Source organism: Propithecus coquereli, unplaced genomic scaffold, assembly GCF_000956105.1.
Source record: "Propithecus coquereli isolate 6110/MARCELLA unplaced genomic scaffold, Pcoq_1.0 Scaffold357, whole genome shotgun sequence".
NCBI lineage: Eukaryota > Metazoa > Chordata > Mammalia > Primates > Indriidae > Propithecus > Propithecus coquereli.
Genome location: NW_012149252.1, coordinates 278826 through 300347, shown reverse-complemented (window position 1 = coordinate 300347; position 21522 = coordinate 278826). Strand labels below are relative to the sequence as shown.

General features: G+C 42.3%; 2 protein-coding genes across 2 annotated transcripts in view; both read left to right on the top strand.

Annotated features, from left to right (window-relative positions):
- Nucleotides 1-3703, top strand: TMEM169 (transmembrane protein 169). Its single transcript, XM_012651467.1, has 2 exons — nt 1-398; nt 2575-3703. Exons 1-2 carry the CDS (start codon nt 128-130, stop codon nt 3195-3197), a joined length of 894 nt encoding a protein of 297 aa, XP_012506921.1. The 5' UTR covers nt 1-127; the 3' UTR covers nt 3198-3703.
- Nucleotides 3704-9781: 6078 nt separating this feature from the next.
- The window catches only part of XRCC5 (X-ray repair complementing defective repair in Chinese hamster cells 5 (double-strand-break rejoining)), a 91479-nt gene continuing 79738 nt past the window's right edge, over nt 9782-21522 (top strand). Inside the window, exons 1-5 of the mRNA XM_012651456.1 lie at nt 9782-9903; nt 12999-13112; nt 16339-16522; nt 17430-17478; nt 18420-18542. Of these exons, the coding sequence (XP_012506910.1) occupies nt 9883-9903; nt 12999-13112; nt 16339-16522; nt 17430-17478; nt 18420-18542 (491 nt within the window). The 5' untranslated portion in view covers nt 9782-9882. The remainder of the gene's footprint in view (nt 9904-12998; nt 13113-16338; nt 16523-17429; nt 17479-18419; nt 18543-21522) is intronic.

Below are 21522 nucleotides of genomic sequence, written 5' to 3'. Positions count from 1 at the left end.
GTGGAACGCATCCTTGGGATATCTTTGCATATGCCCCATCCAGGAGGAAGCTCTGTGATGTATGGATTGTACATTTGCATATTCAAGTCAGACTCTTCATAAGGCATAGATAGAGGCCAGGATTGGGATGGAAGAGCCAGCATCAGTGGAAGGCCAGGCCCAGCTCCCAAGCCCCCACCAGGGCTCACTGAGGAAGGCTGTGGCTGCTGCCTTGGCCCTGGATGGGGAATCTACAATGGGTCGCAGGAAAAAGAAGAAGAAAGAGTCCCGCCCAGAATCCATCATCGTCTACCGCTCAGACAATGAGAAAACGGATGAGGAGCCTGGGGAATTAGAAGGTGGAGAGCAGCCTAAAGAGGAGGAGGGAGATGATTTCCTAGACTATCCTGTGGATGATGGTGAGTCTGTCTAGGGCCACTTGTTTAAAACCATGGGAAGGAAACCAAAAGAGCATCCCCCGGAATAGACAGGCATTTGCTCACTGATCTGTTTTTTCTTGGTGATACATTTCTTCTCATAATGTTGCAGGGTTCATTCAACAAATCCACAGTATTTACTGAGCACCTATTATGTTCTATTGTAGGTGATATGGAGGAGATCTCCACCACCCTTTCAGAACTTTTAATGTGATGGAAGAGGCTGATTTATATGCAAAAATTGGTAACACAAACAGTTTATGCTAAACACGTAAGTGCTGGAGTGCAGGCGCATCATCATAGCTCACTGCAACTTCAAACTCCTGGCCTCAAGCGATCCTTCTGCCTCGGCCTCCCAGAGTGCTAGGATTACAGGTGTTAGTTGCTGCTTCCAGCCTCATTTATATTTTTAAAAGATCACTCTGCCTTCTCTATAAAGAATGGATTACAGGAGTGAGACTGGAAGCTGATGGGAGACTATTGTGTCCCTGCAGCCACAGTAGCACAGATATAGAGGCTTGGGGTGACAGCAGGAGAGAGAGCTAGAGAAGAGAGGCTGGATTCAGAATGCGATCTGGGACTTGCTGATTGATCAGAGGCAGGGAGTGAGGAAAAGAGAGGAACCCATAATGACTCCTGGGTGTTGGGCAGGAACGATGCAGAGGATAGATGGTGGTGTCCTTTATTGAGATGAAGGAGACTGAAAACATGAGGTTGGGGGACAGCAGGACCCTTCTACTGCACAGTCAGAGCCCCTGGCACTGTCCAGGGCCTTGCCCTGTAGGTGACTCCATTTTCTCTCTCTCTTACAGCTGTGGGGCCAGGAGTCCACATGCAACACAAGCAACATGCCCACCTAAAGCCTGTACCCCCCCGACCCTTCCCCCCTGCACTTCCAGACTACATTTTACACACCAAAGGCCACAGACTTCCCTGTATCCATATCTCCAACCTCACTTCCAGGGTGGCCCAAGGATGGCTGTCTGGGGTGCATGAGGGGGGTGTGGTTGAGGGGACATATGCAGGGTGTGTGTGGCATGTGTGTATATGGTATGTGGTGCAGGTGGGGGTCAGCGGTGTTGTATGTATGTATATGTAATGACTAGTGTGTTGTGTGTGGGGTGTGTGTGGTGTGTGGGGGGGCGGTGTTGTATGTATGTATATGTAATGACTAGTGTGTTGTGTGTGGGGTGTGTGTGGTGTGTGGGGGGCGTATAGGTGGTGCGGTTTATATGGGTGTGTGATGCGGATGGGCATGGGTGGTGTGTATTACGTGTGTGGTATATGTGCATGGGGTATGTGTGTTGTGTATGTATGTGTGTAGTGTGTGTGGTGTTGGGGTGTGTATGGTGTATGGTGTATGTATGTGATGTGTGTGGGAGGATGTGGTATGTGTGTGTGGTGTATGTGTATGGCGTATATTATATGTGTGTTGTGTACAGAGTGTGTGTGGTGTGTTGTGTGTGTATGTATGTGGTATGTGTAGGTGTGTGTGGGAGAGTGTGGTGTATATGTATGTGGTGTGTGTGTGGTGTGTATTACATGTGTGGTGTGTTATGTGTGTGTATGTATGTGGTGTGTGTGGGAGAGTGTGGTGTGTATGTGTGTGGCATGTGTGCAGAGCCTGGATGTGAGGCTGGGAAGCCCACAGGTGTGTGAGGAGGCCCCTCTCAGAGAAGCGCAGAGCTAGGCAAGAGAAGGGAGGCAGGGTGGGCTGCCCCTCGGTCTAACGCACACACATACGGTCTTTACGCACAGTAACTGATACTCACGAACAACATCTTCACAGCACTTGTTAACTAGGCATAGGATCATTATAAAGTGGTATCTGTAGTAAAGTTCCCCACACCCCTTCATGTCACAGAGATTGTGCCAAGATTGAGGCCCCAAAAGGTGGAGAGAGAACATGAAGAATAAGCTCACCCTGCGCCCTAATTTGACATGTGGAGTGAGAGCTCACTGTGGGAGCAGCGGTACCAGTGGTCGTCTTCCTGAGGGAGACCCCTTCAGTCCGTCGCTGAATGCTGACTCCAGTGCTGTGTCTGATGCTATAAAAAAGGACGCTCTCGTCCTCATCCCCAGCCTCAGGTGATGATGCTGTGATGCACTTCTGATCTGCTCTTCCAAATTTGACTCTCGCCTCCTTTGTGCCCTGCAGGTGTGTGGAACATGCCCTTGGATAGTTGCTATGTGACATTAACTGGGACCATCACACGTGGGAAGAAAAAGGGTCAGATGGTGGACATCCACGTCACATTGACCGAGAAGGAGCTGCAGGAACTGACCAAGCCTAAAGAGCTGTCAAGGGAAGCAACATCGGAAGGAAGAGAGGCCTGCCAGGTGGGAGCCGACCGTGGGCCCCACGTGGTCCTGTGGACGCTGGTCTGCCTGCCCGTGGTTTTCATCCTCTCTTTCGTTGTCTCTTTCTACTATGGCACTATCACCTGGTACAACATCTTTCTCGTGTACAATGAGGAGAGGACCTTCTGGCACAAGATCTCATGTTGCCCCTGCCTCATTCTCTTCTATCCAGTGCTCATCATGGCCGTGGCCTCTGCCCTGGGCCTCTATGCCGCCGTGGTCCAGCTCTCGTGGTCCTGGGGAGCATGGTGGCAAGCTGCTCGGGACATGGAGAAGGGCTTCTGTGGCTGGCTCTGCAGCAAGCTGGGGCTGGAGGACTGTTCTCCCTACAGCATTGTGGAGCTGCTTGAATCTGACAATATCTCGGCCACTCTTTCCAACAAGGACCCCATCCAGGAAGTAGAAACCTCCACTGTCTAAACTCCCACCAACTTACTTCCTTCTCTGGCTCCAGTAGCCTATATATCATCTTATAATTTCACCAGATTCTTTCCTTAAATTACTCCCTCCCCACCACAGTTCTTCTGGAAAATCCTAGCCCATACTGATCTGTCCTGCCATCTTGATGATTCCTGGAGGGCAGGGAACAGAATGGCAGTTTGTGCTAAACCATTCCATCCAATGGACAAACTTTTCTTGATTCTCTGCCCTAAAATGTCCATTTATCAGGGACAAGGAGCTCCATTGTATATCAGTTTAGGAGCCTGAAGATGTTACTGGTGCCTGGACCCCAGGGGAGTGTGTGACTTAATGTGACAGGGAGAATAAGAGGCTCAGGAGTGACCAAGTCCACCAAGAGGATGGAGTGAAACATTTAGGAAGCTGGGCTGCCACAGTATAGCAGAAAGTAAAGATTGGTATGTATCATTTAGAGTTAAATTTAGCTGCATATAATTAAAACCCTAAAATATCAGTGGTTTAAACAAGGTAGAAGTGTATTTCTTTCTTGCATAGAAGAAGCCTGGAGCAGACCATCCTGGGAGCCTATGAAGTCATCCACGCCCTTGGCTGCTTCTATTCCTCTGCCATTAACAGCATGTGACCCTCATTGCCGTTAGCCTCGGTCCTAGTGCTGAACTACATCTCCAGCCATCACACCCATGTTTCTAGCAAAACAGGAAGGGGCAAAGAAGAGCCTTCCTGTTTAAGGAGACTTCCCAGAAGTCCTACTCAACCCTTCTGATATCTCATTGGCCAGACCTCAGTCACATGACCTCACAAGCAAAAAAGGCTAGGAAATGTAGTCATTTGGCTGGATAACTATAGTCTCGCCTAAATATTGGGGTTATGCTAATTGGAGAGAAAAGGGAAGAATGGCTATTTTGGTAGGCAAGTAAGAATCTCTGCCTCACAATAATTATTTAAATACATTCAGAATTCCAAACTGCTAATATAGTTTTATTTATTTATTTATTCATTCATTTATTTGTTTATTTAGGCCTGAATTTTACACAGATTTATATGTAGATATTAGCTACATATACTATGTATGTGATATATATAGGTATTAGCATCTCACATACTTTGCAATTAAACTTCTGTACTATCAAGTGGTTTTAAATTTTTTTGGAAATGAGTAGTGGACAGGAGAGAACAATTAGATAATAGTAGCATAACTCTTTTTCCTGGTGGTGGACATGGGGACAGGGGTGGTGCTATTCAATCTAATCTGTAGATTACAGATTGGGAAGAGAGAGATTGCATTTGCCAAATGTTCCCCTAAGAGGGAACCTAAGCACCCCTAAGCACAGAGAAGCCAGATTTAGCCTTCTGTTATTTGGCAAAACCTCACTCAGAGCTTTGCTCGCTCAGACCTTTCTAGAGTTTAACAAACACGATCTTCATTGTGCTGAAATACTTGTGTCTTCCTGGCCACTAGGGGCGTAAACCAGATTCATCCAGATTAATAGATACTGAATTTAAAAAACAAAAATCATTTCTAAGGATCTCCTTCTCATTTTAAAATATCAAATGCTAAGAGGTCAGCAGATTTTGAAGGTATTTTGAAGAATATCTGGTGCTTTTTTCTTGTTCATGCCTCAGAAAGAAGCTGTTGAAAGAACTGCCGTGAACCAAACCAGAGGGGTTGGCCATGCTTACCCACAGAAAGCTGGGGACATTTACCTAATGTATGGTGCTGAACTCCACCTTCAGAAGAACTCTTTTTTTGGGGGAAAAAACTATTAATAAATTGACAAGAAAAAAAATATGCCCAGCACTTTTAAAGATAACTTTGGTGCTCTCTAGTGCATTTGCAGAGATATGAATAATTGAAATGCAGACAAAGAAAATAAAAATAAAGTCTGATTAAAATTTGCTCACTTTGTCTTTGAGGCTCTCTAAAGTTTCCTTGAATTCTACAGCTTGCAGAAAAAGGGTGAGTATGGTGGCTGTCCTATATATATGTAATGATCTTAATATGAATCCTTATGTCTTGACTCTTTTCACACATCACTAATTTATGGGGATTCTATTTAGGCAGAATGTTTCCACAAACCACATTAGAAACTTGTGACCACATTTGCCACATTTTTCTGAGGTTGGGGAAACCAATGGCTAAGGCTAAAAACAGTCATGATTAGGACAAGGATAAGGTGGCCATGGTGGAACACAGTGGGAGGTGAGAGTGAGACCATGCCCAAGGGATCCTAGATAAAGTTGACATGGCCTTCACCCTAGTTGGACTCATCACCTACTGAAGAAATAGGCTCGTAAACTAGAATCATTTCAAAAGGGCTCTATAGAGGTATGTAAAAGCCAGACTAGAAAAAGGAAAACAGAACCAAATAGAACTAAAGCAATCTCATCTTTGCTCTCAGAAAGCAACTAGAGAACATCAGAGGAGAAACTAGAGGGTTAAATATCATATCTGAACAATTCTTTTAGCTCATAGTCATCTAATCTTCATGGTGAATATCAAAAAGGAGGACTCTATTTTCCAGTTGCTTGGCAGCCATAATGTGCTCAGCTGGATAAACCATATCTCAGCTCAGTGTGGTGACACTGATGTTTCTAAGTCACCTTGTCTATTGGCATTAGGTAGCACTCTTCATTTTAGTTCATGTCCAAGGGGGATAAAACCCATGATTTCCTATAAAGCAAGATTTCAAATCTTAAAAAGGACTAATTTCAGATGATTTAAAAGTTTCTCTCTGCCATTTTGGAATGGCCACCCAGGGCTTAATTTTTGCAGTGTTGAGAAAAACTAGTGGCCAACATCAAAGATTTCTCTTCCTCACCTCAATTAATTTAATTACTAAGATAAACCTTTCTTTGTGAAATTTTAAAAATGGTATTTGATGGAAGTGGTGGAACATGGTACCATCACTACTCACATCTGTTTGAGATATAAACTTTTATTTCATATCTGTACTCCATTAAAATTTTAACTAATTTTCCTAAATACCCATATAACCATTGTTACGGCTCTGTCAGAGCACAATGCCTGTACATTTTTATTTTGTATAATGCTCATAAAGTCATCGCTCATATAGGTCACTCTCAGAGTGATATAAAACTCAAACATATTCTAGCAACTTGAATTGTAATTTCAAAATAAATTAAATATTTTACTTGCCTTTATTAACCTCCCTGAAGGGAACATATGGTCTACATTAGAGCAATAATTCAAAAAAACCTCTGTTGTTTTAGTTATCTATTGCTGCTGTAACATCTGAAACATACCAGCTTAAAATAACCACCTTTAGATTCTTTTTCTCATAATTCTATAATTTGGGCACAGCTCCACTACTAGTCTCTGCTCAATGTTTCTAATGCTGGGGCAGCTCTTTACGAGCTGGAGGATCTACTCCTAGACAACCTCGCTTATGTGGCTGCTAACTAGGTGCTGGGTGCCTTCTGGGTACCTCCCTGGGATTATTGGTGCTCAGTGCTTGCATTAGGCTGTTTGGGCTGTCAAAACAAACTTGGACTGTCATAAAAGATAATACCATAGATGGGGTAGCTTGAACAACAGAGATTAATTTTCTCACAGTTTCAGAGGCTGGGAGTCTCAGATCATGGTTCTAGCATTTTTACTTTTTGATGAGGGTTTTCTTCTTGCATCACAGATGGCTGCCTTCTTACTGTATACTCACGTGAGCTCTTTTTTGTGTGAGGGGCAGGAGAAGGGGAGAGAGGGAGGGAGAAACTCTTTAGTGTTTCTTCTTATAGGGACACTAATTCCATCATGAGGGCCCCACTCTCATGATTTTTTTAAGCCTAATTACCTCCCAAAGGCCCTGTCTCCAAATATCATCACATTGGGGGTTAGGATTTCAACATATGAATTTTGGGGAGACACAAACATTCAGCCCATAATAGTGCTCCTCCATGTGGCTCTGTTGGGCTTGCGCATCATGGCAGTCTCATGGTAGTTGGTCTTCATTCATGGCATCTGGGTTCACCAGGGTACAGAAGCCAAATCTGCCGGGCATTCTGAAAGCTTTGGCCTAGAGCTGGCCCACTGTCACTTCTGCTACATTTACTGGTTAAAGCAGTCATAAGGCCAGTCCAGATTCAAGGGTAAGAGACTATATAAGAGTATGAATCTTGGCAGGCATGGCTCATGGGGTTCACGAAAGTAACAGACTGTTATTTTCCCATCCCACCCATTTCCTTCATGTGCCTCCCATGTGGCTCCCATAGTGTTCTCTCTGTCCAACTCCCTCCTCACTCCCCCAACACACACCCCAGCACCACCATTAGCCATAGCCCATCAACCTCTTGTCCTCCCCCTTTACATTCCATTCTGTGTGAAACAAATCCAAAAGGACCTTGCACTGACAGGTAGAAATGGAACCAACAAAGCCAGTATCGTTTTGTTGTGGAGGAGGAAAGGAGTAGCCATATATAGTCACGGAGTCTAGCCTCTGATGAAGTGGGAGAGAAAGAAGCCATATCTGATGAATATCATATACCATGTCTTATCATGGTATATGACTCCCTCATTTTTAGTTTCTCCATTTTCTTTGGGTAAATCGTTTTCAGTTTCTTGGTTAGTCATTTGGGCCTGTTTGCCCTTTGCTCCCTTTTTCCCTTTTCTTTGCACTTTTTTGGTCCTAGGATTTATCCTTTCCTGATGCCTTTTTTGGCTTTGTTTACACTTTTGTAGGAGCAGGTTTAGCTAACAACCTTGCTAACTTCCTTGTGGGCTCTTCATTCACCACCTTTTTCCTTGAACTGACCTGCCTCTTGGGCATTTTGGCAGCAAGAAAGGGCAGCTGCCAGGTGCTTGCTGGCTGTGGCAAGGCCAAGAGCCTTCGCAAAGCTGAGCTGCCTGGCCACTACCTCTCTGTAAAAATATTATTATAAATATTTCAGCTTTAAAAGAACTCCTTGAGTTTGCATCAAAAGGTGGAAAAACCTCCTGGGGTCTGTAAAAAGAAAATCAAAGTCCCAGGGCCACTCCCCCTCCCCCACCAATTCCTTAGGCAAAAGAGATGTGAGGATCTCAGGAACCTCTCTGTATGCCTTTCAAATGCTGAAGGTTCCAACTTCCCCTTAGGAAAAACAGCCGGAGGTTGTCTGCAGTTCCTGTTTTTCCCGGATGCATCCTCAAAATCTTGGCTTATGATGATAAACCTCAGTTGTGTGTGACTCTCATTTCCTGCCACTTATTATTTAAGTTAACAGGTCTATGAATGTAACAGAGGTAAAGGTCTGAAAAGGAGCAATGAAATGTTTTATGAGTTGTCTCTTTAAAACCTCCAGCCCTCTTTGGGAATTAAAATCTGCATTCCTTCCCCAGGCCAGTAATCTAAGGGGCAGAAAAATGTTCTTTGCTGTTTGTTTTCTAGTATTTTAAAGCAAAGGAGATGGCTGAAAAGAATTGTTCGAGGGTCACAAGATCATTGTCACCGAAGATAAGGTCAACTGGAAACCACCAATTAAGCAATAGTTGAAGCCACGACATATGACACTGGTCATGGTCATAGACCTGAGCCCAACCACCAAATACCACTCTTTTAAAAAGCCCTGTTAGTTTCAACTTAAAGGCAGGATGGTGGTCTTTTGAGACACTAGTCTACCTCCCTTCTCATTTGCTAGCAAATTAATAAATTTCTCTTTCCTTTTTTTCAAATCACTTGTCCTCTTCTTCATTCTCATTGATTTGACCTGGGGACAAGTACGGAACCTTCTGTAACACCGGCATGTCTGACAAGGTCTGATTCTGCTGGCTTCAACAATTTATAACTTTAAGCTCATGGATTCTTTACACCTTTTCAGCTTTAGTTCTAGTTTTTCCCAGGTCCAATTTCCAAGGAGGGAATACTTACTGGACTTCATTTTCCCACTTTGGGCAGAGGTTTACAGACCGTTTGCAGGTTGCCGGAGGCTTTGTCCAATCACCTGTCAGCTTGTGGGTCATTTGGTATAAAAAAACAGCTGTTTCTGTGCAAAGTTCGGCTTACGCCAGTCTCCCTCAAAGGGGCAGGGGCTGCATGCTGGACCGTTTCCTTGAAAGAAAGCCAGTCAACCGCTGTGATTTACAGCTGCCATTTCTAGAACATCTCCCTAGACTCGTCTTCCAAATAAAACCTCGCCTCTTTCCTTCCAAGCTAGAGACACTCCAGACTATTGGGACTCAGCAGATGCTGTTTCGTGCCTACAGGCGTTTGTATCTCCCCTTTCTACTTTTTTTTTTTTTGGTCTGGAAAACTCCTACTCATTCTAAAGGAGTTGGTTTAAGGTCGTCGCATTTGTTAAGTCTTTATTACACTTTTCACTGGAAGAAACTGAGACTTTTAGAGAACTTAAGTGACTTTCCGGGCTTATACTCAAGGAAATCTAACTCCAGAGTCTTGACACAAAACTCTGTAGTTGTTACAGTCAATGAAAGAAAAGGAAAATGAGTCTTTCGGAGCAGTGACGAATATTAACGGCCAGCACTACCGTCTCGGCTCCTACTCCACACACTCACCAAAGCGGAATGGAGGGAATATGCGCATGCTCAGAGTTCCCGAGGACGGTTTCCCCGCCCCTTCCAGGCTTAGCCGGAAGCTGCTCTTTTTTCTACGGTGGGCTGCTAGTCCGCCGGAACCGAGTTGTGGCGGTGCAGGTTTCTGCTCGGAAGAGGCAAGCAAGGCGCCTGCGGACCAGCAGCATGGCGTGGTCGGGGAATAAGGTAGAGAGCGTGCCATGGGCTTGGGCCTTACCTCTGCCGGGGATCCGGAGAGGGTGGCTGGGAAGCAGGAATCGTGGGATCACGGCACTGCCAAGGAGTGGAGCAACAGGGAAGATCATAGTGGTGGGCTGGAACTGGAGGGCGAGGACCGAGGGACGCGCTATGAGAAAAGCTGGGGATTTGGAGTCCGAAGACCTGAATTTGATCCTCATTCATTCTTTCCCCTTCCCATTACCCAGCCATCCCATTCCCCTTCTCCCTTTGCCACCTGCTCCTCATTATACCTCCTTCCTCACCCACCTGCCCTCACTACCCCTCATTCCCACTCCACCCTCTAATCCCACCTCCTCTGGTACTTTTGAGTCTGGGTTCTTAAAAATCTATATTGGAATGGATGATAAGCACCTACCCCACAGGCGTGTAAAATTCGGAGAGGGACGATCCGTGAATAAAATAACTTGAAATGTAAAATGTCACATTATTATCTCTGTAACAATTTAATTTTTCGCATTTATTGAAAGATATTCAATAAACGTGTGAGGCACAGAGGATAATAAAATAATCTAAACCCTTTATTACCATTTCATTTAATCTCAACAACAATCTCATAAAGTGAAAACTACTTATCCCCAGTTTGCAAGTGGGAGAACCCAGGCATAGAGAACTGAATTGATTATAATAATTAGCCCACGATCCATAAGTGGTGGAACCTGGGTTTGAACCCAGCATCAGAGCCCTGGACAATCTTTGTGTTGCTAGGAATCTGTGACCCTTGGTGTCCCAGATTAATAACAAACTGCAATCTATTTTAACGTGATTTGTTTTAAATATAGCAGGAGAGTGGTAGTTGTCTCAAAAAGGTCACTAGAGGAAGATGTGATTCCAGGGATTCATTCATTCAATACAGATAAACAAGATAGGAGTTTGAGCAACTGATCCCTAGTCCCCTCAACTCTATGTTGGTAAATGTTGATTAAAAAGATTATCAACTCGAAATGATTCCACTCACCTCCTTTGTTCCTCCTCATTCAGGGGCTGAAAACTCTGTAGCTCTAGTGGAGGAGCTGTTACTTTTGTGGCAGATAAACTTGAAGTAAAATCCTAATAGCCTGTATTGCTTCAGTATAGAAATGAAGAGTTGCTATGCTGCCCAGTATCTCTTTCCTGGTTTTCTTACAGCTACCAGAAAGGAGCTCCAAGTATTACATAGACCATTCTTCTGCCTCCAGACAAGAAATTCCATGTTGTGAAATCCTTTGATGTAATTTTCCGGATACCTGATTCCTGGCAAAAGACCTTTAATCTTTTAGAATTTTCTGGTTTAAAAGCAGTTTTTGGCCAGGCGCAGTGGCTCACACCTGTAATCCTAGCACTTTGGGAGACCAAGGCAGAAGGACTGCTTGAGGTTGGGAGTTTGAGATCGGCCTGAGCAAGAGCCAGATGCTGTCTCTACAAAAAACAGAAAAATTAGCCAGGGGCGGTGGCATTTGCCTGTACTCCCAGCTACTTGGGAGGCTGAGGCAGGAGGATCGCTTGAACTCAGGAGTGTGAGGTTGCAGCGAGCTATGATGATGCCACTGCACTCTATTCTGAGCAACAGAGTGAGACCCTGTCTCCAAAAAAAAAAAAAGTTGTTTTAATCTCTCATGAAATTAGAGGGGGGGAAAAAAGGGGTTTATATGCACATGCAGTAAATAACTGCAGGAGCATATTTTGTGACTTAAGTTTTCTTTATATTATTATGCCCAGGGCATTGAAACTGTGAGATATAAATTTTATTGCTCTGAAAGGAATTTTGTAGTTTTTTACCACTTTCTTTTTTTCAAATAAGCTATTTTTACTCCAAAAATCTCTTAATATTAGTGGCTTATGTTCAATTTTTTTGTAAACTAGAGAAAAGTAGTCTTTTCATATGTTGCCTGAGATATAACCACATTTAGAAATCATCTATAACTTCCCCGATAGGAGCTCATACAGGTTTTTCAAATTCTTTTAGGGTCACAAGATCACTGCTTCAGAAAACAGTAGTTCCTCTATTGACAACTTCTAAATGTTACTTTTTCCTCCTTGTGTGGAATAAAACCAATCTCCCTGTGACTTCCATCTGTCGATTCTGTTCTTTCTTGTAGATCAGTCTTTTCATAACACAGCTGTTAAATATTTGGGAACTATCATGTTCCTCTTAGTCTCATCTGGCTCAAATATCTAGTTTTTTCCAACTGTTCTTTACAGCACATACTGTTCAGATCCTTCCCTAACATGTTCATTTCATGGTCAGTTATAGTTAATCTTTCTCACAGGACATGATGCCCAGAGCTGCTCACTAGCGTGATTGCTATCTGTCTAATGACTGTGCCTTTGCTTATGTGGTTCCATCCATCTGTAACTTTCTTGGTCCCATGATTGACTCCCACTCATTCTTGAAGACTCACTCAAGGAAGTCCATATTCAGGAAGACTTTCCTGCCTCCTTACCCTTCATTCTTCCCCTCCACCAGTGTTGGGTAGATGCTCCTATGTCTCTCACTGCCCACTGCATAGCTCTGTCACGGAACATTATGCTGGCATTCTTTGTTATGTATCTGTGTCCTCTACTGGAAGAGATTTGGTGTCTTAGTTTTTATTTTAGATTCCCAGTTTACAAACTGACTCATTGTCAGAGTGTACCGTCTCAGCATACATAGATTGTAGTACTCACCAGTTGTAACAAAAAATGCTTCTTAACAAACGACACCTCAAATAAGTGACACAGCAAAAGCCTCTATTCTCATGCTAGTTGGTCTGCAGATCAGCTGCAGTTTGTCTAAAGAGTGTTGGGCTCAGTTGGGCTGGACTTAACTCTGACCTATAGGTTGATTTCATATCTGCTCAACATGGGTTTATTCTGGGGCCCAGGCCAAAGGAGAGGCAGCTACCCGGAGCATGCTCCTCTCCTGGCAGTTACTTTCTGGATTAAATAGTATCTCCCTTCCCTTTATCCTGCCTCCCCTAAATACCAATAAGGGTTTTGTGATTGCAGTAAGCAAGGGACATACCTCAAAATCTTTTTCTTATGATTGTTACTTTCTCAAACACTCTTTGGGACTTTATTTCTAGGCAGCTGTTGTGCTATGTATGGATGTGGGCTTTGCCATGAGGAACTCCTTTCCCGATGAAGAATCCCCCTTTGAACAAGCGAAGAAGATAGTGACCATGTTTGTCCAGCGACAGGTAAGTTTCAGATTGATCTTGAGCTTGTAACCCATGTTTTAACTGCTTGTTTCCTTCACCTGCATAAGATACCAACTTCCTTACAATGTCCAGCCTCACTGTTTTGTGGAATCTGGGAAATTTTCTTGCATATACTCATATGCAAGTCCACCCACCACTAGAGCCTGATAATTTTTCTTCCCTCATTCTGCCCTTTCCACTGGATATTATGGTTTTTATCAGAAACAAGAGGCAGTATAAAGTAATGTTCAAAAGCACGATCTCTAGAGCCAAATGGCCTGGATTGGAGTCCTTGCTCTGCTAACCTCATGATCTGGAATAAGTCCTTCAACTTCTTTGTGTCTAGTTTATTTATCTTTGGCTGTGTAACAAACTACCCCAAAAGTTAATGTCTTAAACGACATATTAAAAAATATCATCGTTCATAGTTCTGTGGGCTGACTGGATGGGCTCAGTTGAGTCACTCTTTTGAGGCCTCTTATGCAGTTGCAATCAGATGGTGGCTGGAGCTGGAGTCATCTGGCTTGGATGTTTAAGACGGTTCATTCACATGGCCGGAAGATGATACCTTTTGGTGCCTTTGAGCTCAGTTGAGGTTGTCCATCAGAACCCCTACATGTGGCCTCTGTAGCTTGGGATTCTTACAGTGTAGCAGCTGGTTCTAAGAACGAGTGTCCCAAGAGTGAGTATCCTAAGAGACCCTGCCTTTGTGGCTTCTTATGATTTAGCTTTAGAAATCCCAGAAAGTTGTTTTCTATTAGTCAAGCAAGTCACTAAGGCCAGCTCACGTCCAAAGGTGGGGAATTAGACTCCCTCTCTTTTTATAAGGAATAGCTTGCAAATACAGGGAGAGAAGGAATGGATGGTGGCTATCTTGGGGCCTATCTACCACAGTGTCTCGGCGTCCCGTGTGTAAAATGAGGAAAATAATAATACCTCTTACATAGGGTTGTTTTGAGGAATAAAAGATTTAGTGTAGATAAAGTGAGTAGGACGGTGCTTAGCATATTGTAAACACTATATAAGTATTAGCTATTATTATTATTATTTCTGCCCGTTCTACTTGGTATGACTGACAGTTTTGCTAATTCCATGAGGTCCTGCTTTATTCACTGGGTACTGCTGCTTCTCCTGGACACCTCTGCTGTTTCTTCTGGGTGTTGCCACTTGTCATCCTAGATTTTCACAAATCCTGATGACCTGGAGTCCTTGAGGTGCCAAAGAAGAGGGTGCTGTAACCCCATTCTTGGTTGTAGTTGTGTTGGGGGTATTCAGGTATTATGGTTGTGTCCCAATATAGGATGGTTTTGTTGTTGTTGTTTTTAAGAAAGAGTCTGAATCTGGAAGGCTGGGGGACAAAACCTAATGCCAGTCCCATACCACACTCAAAATTTCCTCCCCTCCCATGTCTGAGGTTTTGTTGTTGGAGCAAAATTACCTTGCCTGAGATGAATTCCTATCCAGGAGGCAGATACCTGCCCAGCCAGTATGCTAGACAGGTCTGAACCTCAGCAACAGAGACCTTTGCTCCATGTATTAATACAACTGGAAGTCCTAGGTGGAATTGTTTACAGACTAGAGCATTTAATAGACCAAACAAAAATGAAGAATGACAGAATTCCATTATCTCCCCTCATAGTACTCTTCCCCGGCAACTTGAAAGGCTTATGTTAATAATTAGGTGAGGGTGGAATTGCCTTTTGTGTCAGATAGTGGGTGTTTTTTTTTTTAAATATTTTATTATGAAATGTTTCATAGAAGAGGAAATGCAGAGAATAATATAATGGAAATTGTTTTCCCATTGTCGTGTGCTATATTATCTTAATATTTTGCCATATTTATTTGATTTTTCTTTTTTTCCTTAAAAAATAAAGTATTTTATTAAAGATAAACTTGAAGCCCTTTCCCAATCCTTTTTGGCTCTCTCCTTCTCCTCTTTTGTCAGGATTTGGGTAATTAGTACCTTGAATATTTTATGTTATTGGACATAAGTATGTATTCATAGATAATATTTAGTATTATATGACACTGTCAAAAGTGTATGTAAAGGGTTTTATATGGTACATGTAATTCTGCAACTTATTTTTTTTTCAACCTAATGTATTCACATTGAGAAATGTTGCACAAATTTACTTTTACTGGGGTGTGTAGGGACCGTCCCTGGGCAAAAATTGGCTTAAGCCCAGAGTCAGCGAAACTGGGTGTGCTCTCCTTGGCGCCAGAGATCAATAGGCCCGGCCCGGCCTGTTGACCAAACAGAACTATTCCTCATGACAGATAGCTTTATGACAGATAACCAAGCACCTCGGGTCTTGCAAACAAGCCAAGGCGTCTCATTGTCCTGCATATGGTAATGAGATAAAGAAGTTAAGATGCAAGAAGTTAAGATGCAAACGTCTGCTTCCCTTAAGCAATCGTCTGGAAGGAATGAAAATGTGTTTTCCTCAAGGCGCCCAAGGTAGTCACGTGCCAGGAAGTAGCTGCCGGACAGAGAAAAGTATGAGAATAAAGCATAAGAATAAAGCGACTGGTAGAATTCACTACTGCAGTCTTGTATGTCCTTGTGTGTGTCTGTGTGTTTCTTTCTGTGTCCATCCCCCGTTCTGCAATCCGGGCCGCGACAGGGGTGTAATATTCCATTGTATAAATATTCTGCAGTGCATTTTTGCATTCTCCTATTGATAATTTGCTTCCAGTTTTTGCCCTGTTATTAACAGTTCTGGAGTGTAAACTATCTTGTCCATTGTCTCCTTGCATACATGCACAAGAATTTTTCTAGGGTATACCATATATACCTGTCAGTGAAATTTCTGGGACATAGGTGATGAACCTGGAACTTTTTTTTGTTACTCTCCAGAAAATTTAAACCTTGGATAGACATTCCAGAAAGACTAAAATCTTTTCAAATTACTCATAGTTAGTTATCATTGAGAATTAGAGTCTGATTTGGCTGGAAGTCATCAGGAGCAGTTATTAATATTACGCTCTTGTTCCCTCACCCCAACTCGTGCTGAAATGAAAGGTGTGAATTATAGTCAATGAAAATGTCTGCTTAGAACCTAGGATTTTCATTGTCCATAGTCCTGTGTTTCATCGAGCCCAGTATTCTGTGGCCCCAGGGACCTGCCATAGGGTAATATGATTGTCCTGTTTCCTCAAGGTTAAGTATTTTATTGCTTGCAGTTTGTTCTAATATAGTTTTCAGCCTTCTGACGTTCTTCTCTAGGTGTTTGCTGAGAGCAAAGATGAGATTGCATTAGTCCTGTTTGGTACAGATGGCACTAAGAATGCCCTTGCTGCTGGGGATCAGTATCAGAACATCACAGTGCACAGACACCTGATGCTGCCAGATTTTGATTTGCTGGAGGACATTGAAAGCAAAATCCAACCAGGTTCTCAACAAGCTGATTGTATCCTTTTGCAGCCAAAGAAGACTTTTAAGAAATTTCCTTTAACCTGGGAATCACAGATTCCTTTAATCTCTCCAGTTTGGTGAGACATCCCCAGAGTCCCAGCTCTGAGTATGTGGTTATCTTTTGCTCTGAGGATGGGGAGGAGATATGTATTAGGATTTAATGAGCAATTAATCAGGTTGGGTGCCTGGGCTCCAGGCACTTTCATCACATGTCTCTTCTCTGCATTAGTGGCATTGAGAGGTTGGGAGGCACAGGAAGAGGAAGATATTAGGGAGTATATGGGTGTATTGACTATATGCAGAGGTGGTGCTGGTTAGAAATGTTTGGAGGTAGAGAAAAGATATTTTTAGGGGAGTATGGGCATTAGCATTCTCCACCCTTTTCTGGATAGAGGATGTTTTTATATCAGAAATCAGACTGATATTCAAACTGTGAGATTTCCAATTTCTTCCACAGGTGCCCTAAGTTTAAGGGGTTACTCTTGTTATTTTTCTAAACAAGTGGTGCCGTCCTTGGTCACTGGGAGGTGCTGTTGTGCTGGGACCGACGTGCAAGTGCTACCTTATGGCTCACTTCATGTTTAAGAATGGACTGTAATCACCAGAAATGGGTTCTAGATACTGTTAAATATCATTGTAATTTTTGGTTGAATGAATGAAATGTGTTAGATTGCCTCATGTTTATTTTCTTTTTTTTAGTTGTATGTGTCAGGATATATATTTTGATATACAGCAAATGTGAATATATGTTAATGACATAAACTGCCACTTGGGCAAGTACGTAAGTCATCACATAGTCCATTGTCAACAGTTTCCATCACTGTGGACTTAGCTGGAAAAAAGTTACATGTGCATGGGAAGAAGGAACTGTTTGGTTGTATCTCTGCCCTTAACTAGCTGAGTCCTGGATGCACTGATTGTGTGCATGGATGTGATTCAACGTGAAACTGTGTAAGTATCTCAACTGAAGAGTTGGAAATGAGCCTTTCTACAAAAATTGTGTGGGTTGTGTATTCAGTGTACTGTGTGATTCATTATTAAATCAAGCAGCATGTTTGTGTGGCTAAAGAAACATTTGACAGAATTCAATGGTTCAGTTCAACCTCTCTCTCTTTTTTTTTAAAGTTTTGAAAGAGCAAGAGCTATACTTGGTAGGAATTTCTCTGGGAGAAATAAATGTTTGGCTTATTTCAGTTCCCTTCCTATTTGACTTAAGCTGATCACCAGGAATTTTTTAAGATGCTAAGTGGTATAACCCATATGTAGTTGATATTAAGTGCATAGTAACTCTGGCCAACTTCGTAATTCATTATTAAATCACTGTGCCTTAAAAATGTGTGTCTTTGAATACATCACCCCCCGCCTTGCCTGTTAGGAAAAATATATGCGCTAAAATCCCAGGCCTAAATCTGTAGTATCATTTCTCAATCTTTGTACATCCTCTGCAAAATTCTACCACTAGTGCTGTTCGTGGAATCAGAATAAGGTGTTTGAAAAGTGAATATCAATTAAATGCAATTCTGAAGTTATAGTACACTGGGGAAATTCCTTGTTTACATTCTGCCTATATGGAGGCTGGAAAGGGATCTTTTTTAATCACAGTGACCACATCTTTGAGCTGAGTTAGAGTTAGGAATTCAGAGACATAATATTTCTATAATGCTGAGAAATTTAGCCCAAGATATTCAAAGTATAAGGTATACCAGGGTTGATAATGTGTTTAATAAGAATTTAACTATCAACAATACACATACTTCTAGGATGTAATCACATTTATTAACTGTATCTAGATTCATTCCTTAGCCTCTTTCCACTCGGTGACAAAATGTATTTGAATTTTTAGAAAATAATTCAGGAGAATGATTTCTTAATGTGATAACTCTTTCTTTTAGAGGAAAGAAATTTGAGAAGAGGCATATTGAAGTGTTCACTGACCTCAGCAGCCCATTCAGCAAAGATCAGCTGGATATCATAATTCATAACTTGAGGAAATCTGGCATCTCCCTGCAATTCTTGTAAGATCCTAAGAATAACATATGTAGACAAATCCTGTGATCTCCTAATGCAGTAAGTGGGACCCCTTTACAGAGTGCTTGGTTCATGAAGTCTTCTCTTTCTGCTCTGAGTTGGAATCTGTCAGATGACTAATAACTCCACAAACACTCACTGATGACTCTCTGTATTCTGGGAACTGTTCTAAGTTTTAGAGACAAAGAGATGAAAGTCACAGTGATGCAGAGGAATTGAGCTCAGTAGCAGATCTTTGTTTGTTCACTGTTATTGGACCCAGAGAATTGAGGAGTTAGAAGAATTTTTTTATCACTTCTCAGCCTTTTGGCTAAGATCAAGTGTAGCGAGTCTTTTGAGGATATTCAGTTTATCTCCTTCCTACATAGAAGACTTTATCCAAACAATTACCAGATTGATGGTTTCTTTTCTTAAACAGTGCTAGAGGTCGGGTGTAGTGGCTCATGCCTGTAATTTTAGCACTTTGGGAGGCCAAAGCAGGGGCATCACTTGTGGTCAGGAGTTCAAGACCAGCCTGAGCAACATAGTGAGACCCGTCTCTACAAAAAATAAGAAAAATTAGCAGGGCGTAGTGGTGCACACCCTGTAGTCCCAGATACTCAGGAGGCTGAGGCAGGAGGATCACTTGACTCAGGAGTTTGAGGTTGCAGCAAACTGTGATCGCACCACTGCCCTCATGCCTGGGCAACAGAGTGAGACCCTGTCTCAAAAACAACAACAACAAAAGCAAAACAAAACAGTGCTAGAGAACTGCGTCCTACAGACAGTAGATGATTTAGGGTAGACAGGAATCATTTTAAACACATAAAATGTTTATATTTTACTTATTTTCAGAACAAAAGATGCAAACACATATATAAAATGTAATTTGTTTATATGTATTTAGAAACAAGGTAACAAATTTAGAGGGAAAAAATTTGTGTTTCACAATTTATTAGGGAGAGAGTTCCTCCTCTCACAAAACACTCGAATTTCCCCTCCAGCATTTACTTTCTCTATCTTATATCCCTAAGAAAAATTTCTTTTCAGTACACTAATCCTTCCTGCTGCATTTGAAACCTATTTTTTCTTGTTCTATTTTTGGTGAAAGCAGAGTGATGGTATAGGATATTGAATTATTAATCTCCTGGGGACGTTCATTTTTCAAATTGAGAGCTATACCAAGAAGCCTCTAGCTCAGACTGGTGCGCCTTTGGCTTTTTAAAATGCCTGCCACGGGGAATTAAGAATCTCTCTTGCATGTATGTATCTCTTAAGACTGCCAAGGGACACCTCCTTTCTGTAGGACTATAGAAAAATAGTTCAGAATAACCCATCAAACTGGTACTTGTTGAGATGGTACTTCAGAGAAATTAAGTGCTTTTTAAGTGACACTTCTTACAGAGTGAGGTTTTCTAAGTACTTCAGAAGCCCAGCTCAGCTTCTGTTCCCTGTTCATAATCTCAGGATGCCTCTACATGGTTGAAGCATAGTGCAGCTCTGTCAATATCATTTGAAAGGGCTACTCTTTTTTTGTGTGAGCAGTACAGAAAAACGTGAAGAAGAGGGAACATAGCCCTTCTACTTGCTTATCTGACTTGTATTTTTTCTTGAGTAATATGCTTTCTTCCTGTGCTACAAACCTCTAGCATACACAGTAGAGTTTATGGTTTTGTTGTTTAGTGTATTCTGTGTACGATTGATTGTTCCAGTTGGACTAAAGAAATACCAGCAGCTCGAAGAAGCACTGTGTTCTGAGCAGGCTTATTTCTTGGACATAGTTTTTAGTTTCTTTTACTGGCCACTGAGAAAGCTTATTTCTGGTCTGATGTACGGTAGAAAAAACTGTCATTATAACTTCTTTTTCCAGGGTAACTTCTTGACCTTCATTTCTATGTCATTTGGCCCTTCCTGGTTGATACTACGGAAACAGCAATAACGTGATGCAAACGCTGTGTCTGTACTTTGCTCTCTGGAAGATTTTTATCTGATAGGTAATGCAGGGCATGCAAATATGTCATGCTAAGCATTCATAGAAAGATTTAAACAGAAAGCCCTGTTTTAAGTATAGCAAAGAAAATGATAGAGAAAGCACCTTAAAAATAACCATCCACTTAGGGAAATTTATAAACAGAGGAAATTGATTTCTCACAGTTTTGGAGTCCGAGAAGTCCAGGATCACAGTGCCTGCAGATTCGGTATCTGATGAGGGAGCTCTGCTTCCAAGATGGTGCCTTGTTGCTGCGTCCTCATCCTCACATGACAGAAGGGTGAACATCGTGTCCTGACATGGCGGAAGAGCAAATATGACAAAAGGGCACTCCCTTCAACCTCTTTTATAAGATTGCTGATTCATTCATGAGCTCTCTATCCTCATGACTATTACCTCCTAAAGGCCCCACCTCTTATTGCTATCACATTGGTGATGAAGTTTCAGCATGTGAATTCTGGGGGACACATTCAGGCAATAGCAGAGCTAGAACATGTTCAGAGGCAATGTGGAAGAGGCCGGTCTGAGAGAGTGAAGGCAGCATAAAGGCAAATGAAGGTAAAACACCTAGAGAGTGAGAGAGTCAGATAATCCTAGTGGCAATTGAAACCCTGGATCTAATCTTGCTAAGGCCTTGTGTAGCCCTGCCCTTTTAATTATTTGGTTATGTCAGCCAATAAATTTTCCCCTTTTGAAATCAGAGAGCTGTCAGTCACTTGAAACTGAAAGAATATAGGCTAAGTAGGTAAGTCATTTGACAGCTGAGAAATTTAAAGCTTGGTGAGATAGACCAATATGCCCATTTTCTCATAGCTAGTGAGTGACAGTCATAGGATTGAAACCAATTTTATTATTCAGCTTCAGAGCTTGTCTTTTTAATTACTGCTGATCTTCTCCTGATAGCTTGCCTTTCCCAATTGCCAAGGAAGATGGAACTGGGGACAGAGGAGAAGGTAACTTGCCCTTGGACCACCATGGACCCTCCTTGCCTCAAAAAG